Source organism: Camelus ferus, chromosome 3 (genome assembly GCF_009834535.1).
Source record: "Camelus ferus isolate YT-003-E chromosome 3, BCGSAC_Cfer_1.0, whole genome shotgun sequence".
Taxonomy (NCBI): Eukaryota; Metazoa; Chordata; class Mammalia; order Artiodactyla; family Camelidae; genus Camelus; species Camelus ferus.
This window is the reverse complement of record NC_045698.1, coordinates 88,123,538-88,137,634: the sequence shown is the minus strand read 5'-3', so window position 1 is coordinate 88,137,634 and position 14,097 is coordinate 88,123,538. Positions and strand designations below refer to the sequence as shown.

The window sequence follows — 14,097 nt, the reverse complement described above, 5'->3', positions numbered from 1 at the left end:
TCTGGTCCTTATCACTGCTTCTCTGGCCAGTACCTGGGATGCTGTTTAAACTTAATTAGCACCTTTGCTAACAAGCCACACCTCCATGTTCAGCTGCAGCTGCTCTTAAAGTCACAGAATGGGAAGGAATCTTCTCGATTGTCTAGCCCAATCCCATTTTCATCACAAATGAGCAACGAGATCCCAGTACTAGTGGTCAGTCTGGAGCTAGCACTAACACCAGGACCTCCCAGACACTATCCTGCCCCTCTGTCCCTCTCAGATGTCACTAGAACAGCTAAAGTTTCTACAGTAGACAGGGAGCGGCAAACTGTAGTATAAAAGGAATTTGATCTCAATTCTGCACTATTTCCAACATCAAGATGCCAAACTCTTTATCTCCTGCTTGTTTGTTTAACCTTCTCAAACACATTGAAAACATATCATCATCATGATTCTAACCTATTAAGTATTATCTGCAGAGGAACGCCAGCAAGATTTGATTTAAGGTCAAAGAACAGGGGGAGGAAAAGCCATCATCACTTGGACACATTCCAAAGTGGTTAATTACATTTTATCTACCTAAATTACCTTGTTACTTTAATCAGATATGGTAATAATGATCATTTCTTAACTGTTTGCTTCACGACTGCAGCTTCAATTACTACCAGTATGTGTCCCACCCCCAAGGGACTGGGCAGAGAATGGCTTCTCTTTATTTGTGCCTTCTTTAGAAGAAACCCCAAAAGAGGGAAACGCTTAAACCCACACAACAGGGAAAGGGAATGGGGAGAAGGAACAGATGATTCATGGCATCATTCATTTTCCAAAAGGATGCGGTACAGAATTCCTTTAATAACAAGCATCCCTTGTGTATTTTTAAATGATTTAATTTTCCTTAATTTCATTTCATGTACAACTTCTAAGAATCACAACTGCTGCATTAAAATGAGGCATGCTTTTCTTTGAAAGCAAATGGTTCAGTATGTTTGGGGAGGGACCTGAGAGTCTGCATTTCCAACAAGCTCCCAGCTGAGGTTCCTGCCACTACAGTTTCACAGACCACACTCTAAGAAATAAGGCTACAGGTGAGGCCAGGGCTCGGATGTTGGTGACAGGTGTGTTTGAGTATAAGGAAAACCTACAATGAGCCCTACTCAGCTCTACCTCCAGGAATTTTGTCCTTGAAGCTAATCATCTTCTGCCCATTTCAATTCAAGCTCATTTCAGTTTTTGAAAACACAGGAGAACCTGTCACCAACACTCTTTTTTTGATTGTTTTTGTTTTGTTTTTTAAATACATTTTTATTACAGTATAGTCAGTTTACAATGTTGTGTCAATTTCTGGTGTACAGCATAATGCTTCAGTCATATAGGAACATACATATATTCATTTTCATATCCTTTTTAACCATAAGTTACTATAAGATACTGAATATAGTTCCCTGTGCTTTACAGTATGAACTTATTGTTTATCACAACACCTTTATTTGATCTTTTAAATAATAAATACTCCTTTCTGCACTGTTGCCAAAGCAATTTCAGTTTGTTTGTTTTTTTAACCTGTCTTCAAAGCTTTATAACAGCAAATTTATCAGTAAGAAGATTTTGGCTGTCAATTTTTCTTTCTAGCAGTTCTTGGAAAAATATGGACAGGAAAAAAATATCCATCATTTCCTGATTTTTTCCACACTCAATTTCCCTCCCCATTAGTACTAAAACTCTAAAGAGGTTACTCTAATCACTTGTACAAGAATGGAGTTATATTACGTTTAGAGATTAACATGCTTCTGCTCGCTCTCTCCCCGCTGCCCCTACTAGTGATGTCCACATTTCGTCATTTCCCATCAAAGCATGAGCTTCCTCATCAACAATTATTTACTGAGCACATACCATATGCAAGGCAGTGTTTTAGACACTGGGAATTAAAAATGGCAAACAGAACAATGCAGTCATGTGTTGGTAAGTTTAGCTAAATATTGAGCAAGGAATCAGGACAAAATGTGTACATGAGTGGATGCTGGATTACTTGCAGACTTGGGTTCTTTTCTCTTTAGAGCCTCTCCCTCAGAGAGTTCATCTGTTCACGTCTCATCATGCTGGAGACTCCCAAATCTATAGTCCCAAACACTTCCTGGCCCATGTATCAACTCGATCTTATGACCACAAATGTGACAGAATCAGTGATCTCTTCCCTGTCAAATCAAATCCCTTCCTTTTATTTTTCCACGTGTGCAGTTACACCTCCACTCTTTCCCGCGGCAGATTCTAAGCTCAGCCTTTTCTGCCTCTTTCACATTCCACAGTTAATGTATTACTAAAGCCTCTTGATTCTTACTTCACGAAATCTTACAAATTTGACTTTTTCTCCCATTCCAAAGCTATCATCCTCCAAGGAGTTCAACCACCAATGGGATCCCCCTTTTCTAAATTTGATATGTTCCCCGTAATTCATGTATTCATTGATTCATTTTTTATTACTTTAATAAATATTTATTATGTACTTTGTGGGTGAAATGTTTTCTGGAAGGTTCTGTGAAAATTATAAAGATAATTAACAGGAGGTCCCTCCTCCTAAATTCTGTATAATAGTCAATGCCACAAATATATAAACTTTATTACACATACATGTTTCTTCTACAGCTTAAAGTGTCATAATGATACATAACTCTATTGATCGATCAAGGAAATATGTTTTTGTGACCCTGACTGTAATACTGCCAATGGAGATGTGGACTGGCCCTCGCCGAAAAAAAGCACTGTGAGTAAGGAACCAGTGTGCCCCGAGAACAACACAGCTGCTATGCTTGAAAGGCTCTGAGCTTTGTGCATCCCACCCATGGGTGACGACAGTGATGAGAATGTGTACTGTGGTGCACTAAGCATGGTGCTGAGGGTGATGGGATAAAAAGACCAAGAGTTTGATGTCATTGCACTTACAGCTATTAAAAATGTGTATTACTCTTAGTACCTGATACTGTCTATTTGTCTGAAAAATTTGCAGTGTTAATTTTGGATAAAGAAACATACTTTCTTAGGAATGCAAGTAGCATTAGAGCAGAGTAAACTGCGTTGGACTGCACTACAATATCACTAGATGATTTGAGCTATTTTTGTGTTCCAAAGGGACTATGAGATGACCTTTTATTTTGTACTTCCTCTGTATTTCCTACCTGCAAATCTGGACACAGATCTGGACATTACATCATCTGCTTTCATATAATCTACTCAATCTTGTTCTCCTCCAATACTGTACTGACCCTCATCTGTTGGACACAGCGCTTCATGGTCTGCATGGCACTGGTTTCAAACTAACTTCCTTTCCTAGAATCCCTCCAATCACTGTCATCCATTAGTCTCATTCAGGTTTTCAGGGGACGTCTCAAGTGACACCATTTCCATGCAGCCTTGCCAGTTCCTCCAGAAATCACATCTCCTTCAGGCCACCTACCGCAGAATTTTTTATGCCATACATTTCAGCACTGTAGTACATTACTCCCTACTGTCTCCCACTGCTCTTATTGCTGCCCACACGTAAGTCCAGCTCCACCAAATTATTGCAAATAGATACAGAGCAGGCAGAAGCCCTTAGGGAGGTCACTTTAATAGTTATTCATGTTTTCCCTGGACTTAAAATCACACCTGTGTAAGAATCAGTATATCAGGATTTTTTTTTTACATTATATTCTCTAAGACCAAGTGACTTATACTATCTAATTCATTACATATAACTAACGATTTTTACATAAAAGGAATTTTACAATCTCTTCTGAAATTCTGATTTGATATATGAGACTAATAATGATAGTACATAAAGGAATCTATCAGAAATTACTTCTCAAATGACTTTTGAAACTATTACCTTTCCCAGTGGCTACACACATTAGGGTCTTCAAGGTTCAGAGATGACGCTGTTCTGATCCAGTGGCATAACAATAAGCAGATAAAGCCCAGGCACGAGTTCAAAGAAATAGCCATTTTTTCTGAAGAAAAATCTACAAGGAAAAAAAAATCCAAATTAGGGGAGCATTAAAATGACCTACATGGAATTCTTTTCAGTACAGTAACTATTCAGTAGCAGTTGTCACTAGGGCTGAAACACACATAACGAGTCTTGGGTTTAAATAGATGGGTCACCAGCTTTCATGGTCCAGGAGAGAGAGGTATTTCTTATGTTGTCAGGATGGCCACCATTTTGTAAATTACTAAATGTGCAAATCATTGTTAATTGCCACCAGAACAAAAGGCCTTCTCATCCATGCCAGCCAACATTAAAGGAATCTACCCGAACAACTCAGAGCGACACAGGCTTCCAGATTCTCTCACCAGGCATATTTCCCTTCTGGAAGAAGAGGTCTCAAAGAGGAATCTGGCCTCATTTGTCCTAGAGGATAAACAATGAGACAGAAGCTCCATTGACTCAAGGGAGAGGCACCTCAGGCTTAAACTGAGATTCATTCAAAAATTCATTCAATGTGCACTGAATGCCTACTCTGTCCTAGGCACTGTGCAAAAACTGGACAGAAAGCACAGATCTACTTCCTGTTCCTGACCATTAAGATCTTGATAATTTAATAATCATGACAAAAATCATGACATTAGTTTCTTATATTTAGTGCTTCTGTTTCCCCCTCTGCTAAACAGAAGCAAAACCAGCTGTTTTATAGATGTTTCTCCATAGGTGTACAGAAAACAGTGTAAAGGTGTTTGGAGGTGAATATTGGAGAAAATAAACCTGTTATTATTGAGAGGAAGAAAGATCATAATGGAAAAACAAATAGTAACACCTCTGCAAAAGAATTAGGCCTGCAAAGGAGATAGAAGAAGAGGGAAGAGAATGTTTCAGGCAAAGGGAACAGAGGTGAGGGAAGGTCAGGCACCCGTAAGGAGATCAAATTAGCTCAGCTGGAGAAAGAGACAGAGGGCACATCACAACGGGTTGTATAAGACATCAGCAAGTATGTGAACCTCATCCAAGGATAACAGAGAGCTAGGAAAGGGTCTGGGGTGACATCAGAAAAATCACTGGCTGCAGGGGAAGAAGGACCTGCAGGGGGAGACTGTCAGAGGAAGGTCATTTGAATCACGACTTTGAGTGAAATAGGATGTAACACTGCGGTTGCAGGGAACTGAGTGATTCTGTGGGTTTTTCAGGAGGTGAAACTGATAGGACTTGGTGACTGAATGCAGGAGTAAGAGAGAGGGACCCTTGGGTGCAGGGTGAGCCCCTCATGGAGATGGAGTCACAGAAGCCCTCATCCTGGGAGGCAGGGAGGGCAGAGGTAGGGGGAAGAGGCTTTAGTTCTGTTTTAAATATGTCAAATTTGAGGTTCCTGTGAGACATTCACATGAAATCACCTGTGGGCATTTACTGAACCCCTGCCCTATGCCAGGCACTGGTCAGCTCGAGCCTGTAACAGCTGTAATGCGTATGCCTGGACACCCTCCCTGTATCTTTGCCTCCAGAAACCTTGCACTTTAGTGAGGAGGAAAAGTTCAACTGTCACACTATATAAAATGACTTTATACAATCATAAAAATGGACATGGAATTAGAAATAGCTGATGCATTGACTAATGCAAAAGAAAATAAGCATTCACCTGCCTGTTAGTAAATTGGTGAAACTGAGACAAGAGGGAAGTGGGCAAGGCTAACCATGAAAACAATGACATAGCAACCAAAGATTCAACTCCCAGTAGACCTTGAGGCCCAAGATGGAGGGAGATCTGATCTCCAGTGGACTTTGAGCTTCATTATACGCTCACTGTATTGTGTTAGGATGGTGAGTGACACACCCACAGGCATCATGACAATTCTGAGGCTGACCATAAAAGGTCAAAAAGTGGGTAGTGGCCCAATTCCAGGGAATCCCTGCCCCTTCCCCAAAGTAGTTGGAATAATCCTGCCACTTGTTGGCATATGAAGTTACCGAGCCCATAAAAATCAGCAACCCTGCACCTCGTGGTCACTCTCTCTCGCTTTCGAAGACAGCCCACACTCTGTCTATGGATTGTGTATCTACTTTTCCTTTAACCACCCCACACCTTGTGGCCGATCTCACTTTTTTCTAGAGGACACCATGCTCTGAGACCACTACCTCTCACCTCTGGAGATGGCCCGAACTCTGCCTTTGGACTGTGTATCTCCTAGGCCTCTCGCTCTCTCTCACCTACTGAAACAGCTCACACTGTCTGTGGAGTGTGTATCTCTCTGAAAAAAATCTACCTTCACTCTACTATGGCTCGCTCTTGAATTCTTTCCTGTGCAAAGCCAAGGACCCTCACGTGGTGGGGCACGTCCCAGGGACTTGCCTGAGACCTGGGACATGGCCATCCTCTCATACCCCATTTTCCTGTATCAAAACTAGTAACAATAGGCCAGATTATGAGACCAAAGCAGTTATTTTCCGGGTGAGAGCTGGCATTTTGAGAACTTATACTAACTTTCCACTCCAGGAGGTTACCAGTTTTTACTATCTAGGAACCAAATTTATTGAGGAATGATCTCATGGTTTTAAAACGTAAGTTTATGAATCACTAGGCTATACACCAGAAATTAATACAATATTGTAAATCAACTATATTTCAATTTTTTAAATTTTAAGATAAATAAATAAAACATAAGATTATCTTAATAACAATACCAGCAAAAACCTAAACTTAGGAAATAGTTTAATTCGTCAAATACAAGAAAATAGATTAAATGAAGAAATATTAAATACTTTGAAAACCGAGACTGTTTATAAGTACAAGTATATTAAGTATATTATGACAAATTATCTATCTCTAACTCCACAAAGGCTAAAACAAAAGAAAATGTTTGATTTGGAATAAGGAATAAATGTCATGAATTTGTAGAATAATTAAAAGATGGTGTCAGCCACTATCTGAGATTGTGAAATCTTTAAAAGGGGGATTTCCCAGACTCATAGACATAGAATAAAAACTTGTGGTTGTCGGGGGGAGATGGCTGGGAAGGGACAGATTGGGAGTTTGAAATTTGTAGATACTGACAGGTAGACATGGAATAGATAAACAAGATTATACTGTATAGCACAGGGAAATACATACAAGATCTTGTGGTAGCTCACCATGGACAAGAATGTGACAGGGAATATATGTAAGTTCATGTATGACTGAAAAAGTGTGCTCTACGCTGGAAATTGACACAACATTCTAAACTGACTGTAACTCAATAAAATAAAATTTAAAAATAAAAATAAAAAAATAAAAAGGGGATTTCCATCACCGCAAAATAATTCCAATATATAAAGCATAAAAGAGAAGCCAAAATATAGCTTATAAATTAATTCAAGTTACTGATGTTTCTAACCATCACGAAGTTGTAGAATCTGAAGCTGAATGTTATATAATTAAAGAAGCTATTCTGCTTAACAGGAAGGGATAAAAAGTAATCATGCTGACAATGATGATAAACAATAACAGCTAACATTTCCTGACCTATTACTGTGTTCCAGGTGCAGTGTGAACCTTTTACATGAATTACCTATTTAATCCTCCCAATAACTTACCTAAGAAGGTATTTTTATCATCCTCGTTTCACGGTTGAAGACATGTAATATACTATCGTGTATTCCTCATCCATCAGAAAAAGAACACCTTTCATATATTTGGTTGTAACAAATAAGTATGGCAAATATCTCTCTGTCTCATTGCCTTATCTATGTCAGGGTAAGTATTTTGTTTCAGTGAAGTGTGAAATATGTATATTAACTTTTCATTCTTTCCTCCAAGACAGAACACTGGAGCTGGTCAGCAGTAATCTGCCATCTACTCACAAACAATTACCCCAAATTGGAAAGTTTATGTCCTGAGTCGCCATCTCAGACGCACACCATCCATTTCCCAATTAGAAATGTTTAGTCTGTAAAGCTGGAGATTGCTGTAAGCAATGAATCGAACTGCCAAGATAAAGAAAGAGGCTGTGTGTCGTCTTTTAATGTAAAAATTATAACGCCAAATTCTTGCTTTGCACCAGATGCATGGCCCTGTGAAAGCTTTAGCCTCTCCATGGGGATGGCAGAAAAAAAATGAAAAAGTAGAATTTGGTCACCTCCTCATTGCTTTTGAAATTGAGCATACAGAAAAATCAAACTGCATTGCAAAGTTGCTGGTGACCTTCATGGAAGGGAAAATAATAGTATATTTTAAATGGTATGTATGTCACTTGGTCTCTTATTCCCAGAGCATTTTCCAAATTAAAATTAGAAAATTAACTGAGTTCTAGAATAATCTCCATTAAAGTATAAAATGTTAAAGGCAAAAAGAATTGCTAGGTCAAGATGCAGGGATCATGCAAACTCACATAAACTGATTAAAACCATTTGAGAAAATAATTCAAATGTTACACATGGCAGAGGAAGAAGACTTTTCACAAACATACCAATGAGCTGTACAGAAGTACAGAAATGGAACGTTTCCCTATATTCAGAAACATGGGTGGTCTTTCCTTTTGTTCTGTCTTGTTTAATAAAAGCACTGATAGGCAATCAAAACAAGTGAATGGGGGCATTTCCTATACTCTTTCCCTATTTTATTTGTTTTCTTCTGTAGGTTTTGATGAGTAACCATGTGGACCATTTTTCCTTTACGCCTACCCTGAAGGAAAAAAGTTCAATAATACATTTTTCTTCCCCATTTCTCTTTTAAGCTGTTATCTTGTTTGACACTATAATCTACCACTTTAGAGCACAAATGAAAACAAAATACAATCTTTAAAAAAATAGCATTATTTCAATTGGAAAAAAAAGCAACACAGTGATAACATGTTTCCTTGAAATAGACATTTTCAAACATTCAAAACTCTAAATTGGATGTGAAGCTACCCCTACCCACCCAGTCTTCATCTTTCCTTGTGGTTACATTTAACAAAAATTAAAATGTAAAAAAATAAAGTCATTTGCATGAACCCCCTAGTGCCAAACTTGATTGCATTCCATATCATTCACTTAATCATTATGGAAAAATCAAAACAGAAAATCAGTACAACTGATTAGCATTGCTAAAGTGCTCCTATTAGAAAGAGGAAACGCAGCAGGCAGAGTTAACTCTTACTGCCTACTCGGAAGGCAGGCTTTGCCTATGCTACCACAAAAACCTCAATAAACAATCAGGTTGAATAAAATCCTTACAATGGATGAGTCTGCGTTCTGATGACAGGGAGTAGTTTCTTTATCAGTGGGTTAGGGAGAAATAAATAATGGGGCGTTGACTTGCTAATTAATTTTTGCAACAACGAAGGAATAAATGATTCCAGACAATTCTTTCAGGCTCTAAAATCTATTGCCATCCTAGAATCGTTAAGTGCACCCATAGCAGTAACTTGGGTGCCCTCGCCCCGTGTTTTTTCAAGCTCATTTCTCTAAAATCCTCTCATAGTTCTCTAAATGAAAACTGATTCCCTGATTAAGAACAGCCACATTTTCACAATCCCCCCACCCCACCCAGATACCAAGAGCCCCCTAGTCCACTCGATCACTCTATCATGTTATCTACAAAGGATGTACTAGCTTTTCCTTAAACTACTCAGAAAGGCTGCCCAGGTGTGCTGTGTTCTTCCTGAAGCTCTGAGCCTGTTGAAGAGAGCATCAGAGGTCCAGCTTCAGAGTATTAAAGATGTCAAAAGAGTAACGCTTGCCGGTTGCCCCAAGAACAACCTCAGACGAGGACTTTCATGGAAATACTTCACCGATAAAAGGAATCCCTGAGGCACTGTCCTGATTTCTATTTTCACCATCCAAAGCTAGTGATTCTAATAGCATATGACTTTACTCAAGCATAACTACTCATTTGAAATGGTACAATGTTATATATTTTTGTCTGGGAATCCCCAGGTCATTTTGCTAATCTCAAAACCACAACCAAGATAGTCTTCTAAGTCAAACTCAATCATGTTGTAATAGCAGCCACAAAGCACTTCTTGGAAGCTTCTAAGAATATAAGTTGAGTGTGGCTATTAACATTTAGTAAAATAAAAAAAAAACCTCCAATTCTATTTTATAAACTCATAAGGGCTTTATAAACAACAACAAAAAAGCCCCTAAACATTAGCATGAAGTGGGTGTTTAACAGCAGTTCTGGCATTCACTGAGCACTTTACCTCAAGCAAAAACTGGGCAAATCCTTGAGGATGTCAGGCATTGACATACCTAAGCGGACTCATACCATCTCAACGCAGCAAGACAGAGCCAGGAAGAAGACCAAACAGGCTGCTGGGGGAACACAGAGGCACAGCCTCACCTACTTAACCAGCTGTGAATGAAAAATATTGCCAACCATATCAGTGAACAAAGGATGCTGTGGCCATCAAGTCAGCAGCCGCTACCGCCACTCCCCACGGTGAGGACAAGGTTACAGGATGCGGACGAGCAGGCAGCCTGGCCTCTGCAGCCATCCCCTGGTGCACCCTGAGGGAATTCAGGATGTGAAAGAACAGCATACTGGCCCTAGATAGTTAGGTGCATATCAAAGGAATGATTTCAGTGAGCCCAGACCTTTGCACCTTTCCACACATAGAAAAGTGCTAAATTCCTTAACTTGATATCTGGTTTTCTTTAATTAATAGTAATCTTTTGATGCACCAAGTACCTGGTCTTTGTTGCAAAAACTCCTATATATCCAGGCTTTTCTTTTCTCGGGGCAGAACAGTCTATTAGAACGATCTGAGAGGCTGCCCCCGCCCCCGCCTCACCCCAGGCCTGAGTCCTCAGAAAGTCCACCAAATAAAACATAACTCTCAACTTATAGGTTGTGCATTTTATTTCAGTCAACACAGCCAACCCCACAGCTGTAATCCAGGTGGCATTAAGGGGTAGTTTTGGGGAGACCATGGTCATCCACTCATCACTAACTTTGGAAAGTACTCTACAACAATGCTGTAAATCCACCTCCTACAACAGATGGAAAAACATCCACAAATAATATCCACTAAGGATCTAAGGGCAAGCAACTGTGGGAATTCCTGTGCCTTATAAGGCATGGTCTCTATCTTTAATAGTTCAAAATCTACTCCAGAGGAAGATTATAAATAAAATATACTTACTTGCCAAATGAGTCAATGTAGAAGGAAACTGACAGAGTTTGAAGAGAAGAGAAAAGTCAATGTGTGCAGTGAAGGCTCATGAAAAAGGTCAAACATGAAAAGAAGTTTTCAAAAAATAAAAAACTAGAAATCACTGAGTGCCTACTTCAAGCCTCGTGCCTCACATACAGAATTTCATTGGCTGAGATTAAATGTTTCACCTGAAATTAGATAGTTAGAGCAGAGATTTGAACATGTCTGGCTGATGACTGCAATGTCTGATCCGCCCTCAGCATCACATCAGGATTAAAGGAAGCCTGTGGGCAAATGAATACCATGGGGAGGGGCCAAGAGGCAGAGAGAAAAGTGTGAGCCAAGGTGGAGAACACAAAGTCTTGTAAGGAATTATGAGAAGTAGTGCTAGAAAGGAAGGCAGAGCTTCTTGACGAAAGGTCTGAAGCACCAATCAAAGGAATCCCAATGATTTCATCCTGTCTGCACTGGAATACATGTAAGTCTTTGAGTAGGGTACATTATTTGATGAAAGAAGTGTTTTGGAGATGAGCACAGAGTAGGGGTTGAAAACCAAACCAAGGGAACAGTCTCACCTCCTGAAGGCAAAGAAAGTGGGTGGAGGTTAGTTCATTCAGGTGTGGGCTGGACCTGCCTGTCCCAGTGCAGTAGTCTAAGGAATGGGAAGTATGTGAGAAACAATGAAGGGAAGAATAGGCAGGATAGGAAGAAATAATAGAAAATAGGGTTGATATTGGGGAGAGCTGCTTGGGGTTTAAACCATTCTGAATCCCAGTTATATTTTCTTGGTTCTGTCTATTTATATCTCCTACTGGGAAAATAATACATCTCTTCTTTATTAGAAAAAGAAACTTCAAATACTACTTCTTATTCCAGAATTTGGTAAATAAAATTATATTTATCTTCCTAAACTTCTCACAATTTAATATTCCTCAGTAACATTCCTACTCATTCTTCCCAACATGAAGAGTCCTCATTTTTTGGCCTGTCCAACAACAACAACAAAAACCTTGAATCCCTTTTACAAGATGTACTCTTTCTCTTTTTCAAACAACTATGCTCTGGCAGCCCTAATTATACACTATTGTTGTAGCCAGGCCCTAAGGTAGCCTCCGATGAACCCTGTCTTGTGTAAACTTTCCTCACAATGAATAGAGTAAACTTCTGTAACCAACAAGATACTGCAAAAATGACAGAATATAACTTGCAAACCTAGGTCATCAAAAACATTGGAGTTTCCATCTTGCTTTTTGGATCACCATTCTGTGAGAAGCCAGCTGCCATTTCATTAGGACACTGCCATTTCGTAAGGCTGAGGCCTCCTGCCGACAGCCATGTGAGCAGATCCTCCAGCCCCTATCAAACCTTCAGATGACTGTAGCCCCTGCAGACATACTAGCTACAACCTCATGAGACCCTGAGCCAGAACCTCCAAGTAAGCTTCTCCCAAATTACTGACCCACAGAATTGATGAGATAGTAAATGTTTGTTTTTTTAAGCCACCATGTTTTGAGATAACTTGTTAACACAGCAATAAATATCCAACATGCCTATATTTCAATATGTGTACATCAAAAAAATATTTCATCTGACATCCAAAATAGCTCTCAGTAGTGCCCACCATCTTGTTGGCATCTTTAGTAGCAGTAGCACACAGAAGAACCCACCTGAAATGATTCTGAAATCTTTTCTCTACATTATAACACCTGGCAAGAGTCCCTCATCTTTTAATTACATTGAGTTATTCTGTCCATGGAGGCATGACCTCACAGTGCCTGAGTTTTAAGGTGCATCTGCTGCCTTCCACATAAAGCACTATCCCAGATTATCCTGCCATTTACCCTTAACCATTTAACATTTGACCATCTGGAGGGACTGACCTGCCTCACAATAACTTGGAGAGCCTATCACATGCCCTGTGCAACAAATCATTTATAAAATATTAAATGAATGGATTCTGGACTCTTTCCTATATTGATTTTTCATCTACAAATAAATGTTCCTTTCATTTTCTTGCAGTTGAACTAATTTTCTATGAATATCTTTGATAGGATGGTATATAAAATTGAATTATTATTTCATTTTTTAACTTTTTACTTTGAAATAATTCCAAGTTTATTTGAAAGCTACAAAACAGAACAGTGTTCTCCACTCAGATTCATCAGCTGCTAACACTTTACCACATTTACTTTGTCACTCTCAACCTACATACACGTTTATGTGCAATATAGATACATATTCTTTAAGCATTTTTTTAAAAACAATTTTTTGGCGGGAGGTAATTAGGTTTATTTCTTTCTTTCCTTCCTTTTTAATGGAGGTACTGGGGATTGAGACCAGGACCTTGTGCATGCTAAGCATACACTCTACCACTAAGCTATACTCTCCCCACATTCTTTAACCATCTGAAAGTAATTTGTACATATACAAAAACTTTTAAATACTTCAACTTACATTTCCTAAGGATAAGAACATTCACCTATATAACTATAGTCCAATTGTCTAAGTGAGGAAATTTAACATCAATGTTGTACTACCATCTAATCTATAGATCTAATTCAAATTTCATCAGCTATCTCTAATAATGTAATTACTTTAACAATCTTTCACATAGACATTCTTCAAAAGCCTTTGCTCAAGAACAGACATCTGTTCTCTCAGTCAGCAAAAATGGGTGAAGCCCTCCCTGCCCTCTAGGAGCTTACAATCTAATGTGAGAACTGTGTCATGTGGATGGTAATAACAAGGCAACGTAAACCATGATAGGGTCAAAAGAGGTTATAAAATAAGTATAGGAGTTCAGAAAGTATTTCTAGCTGGCAAGTGGGGATTGGAGCATATTAAAGACAGCACTGGGTAGATGGAACACAACAGGCTGCACCCAAAGGAACCAGCAGGAGCAAAAGCAAGAGAAAAGAGCTTCCCACAGGGAAAAGCAAATAGGCAAGATTGTCTAGAGCACAGAGTGGAAAAGCAAGTGAGTGAAAGAGGAATTTTAGAGTCAGGTCAGGAATGGCATTAAACCATGATATTTAAGATTTACTC

At 39.1% G+C, this 14,097-nt stretch overlaps 1 protein-coding gene across 5 annotated transcripts in view; it reads right to left on the bottom strand.

The window, feature by feature from the left end:
- The window catches only part of MEGF10 (multiple EGF like domains 10), a 243,698-nt gene that overhangs the window by 112,333 nt on the left and 117,268 nt on the right, over nucleotides 1-14,097 (bottom strand). For all 5 annotated transcript variants that reach the window (XM_032476627.1, XM_032476626.1, XM_006191456.3 and 2 more), the window contains one exon: nucleotides 3,842-3,974. In XM_032476627.1, coding sequence (XP_032332518.1) covers nucleotides 3,842-3,957 — 116 coding nt within the window. In that variant the 5' untranslated portion in view covers nucleotides 3,958-3,974. The remainder of the gene's footprint in view (nucleotides 1-3,841; nucleotides 3,975-14,097) is intronic.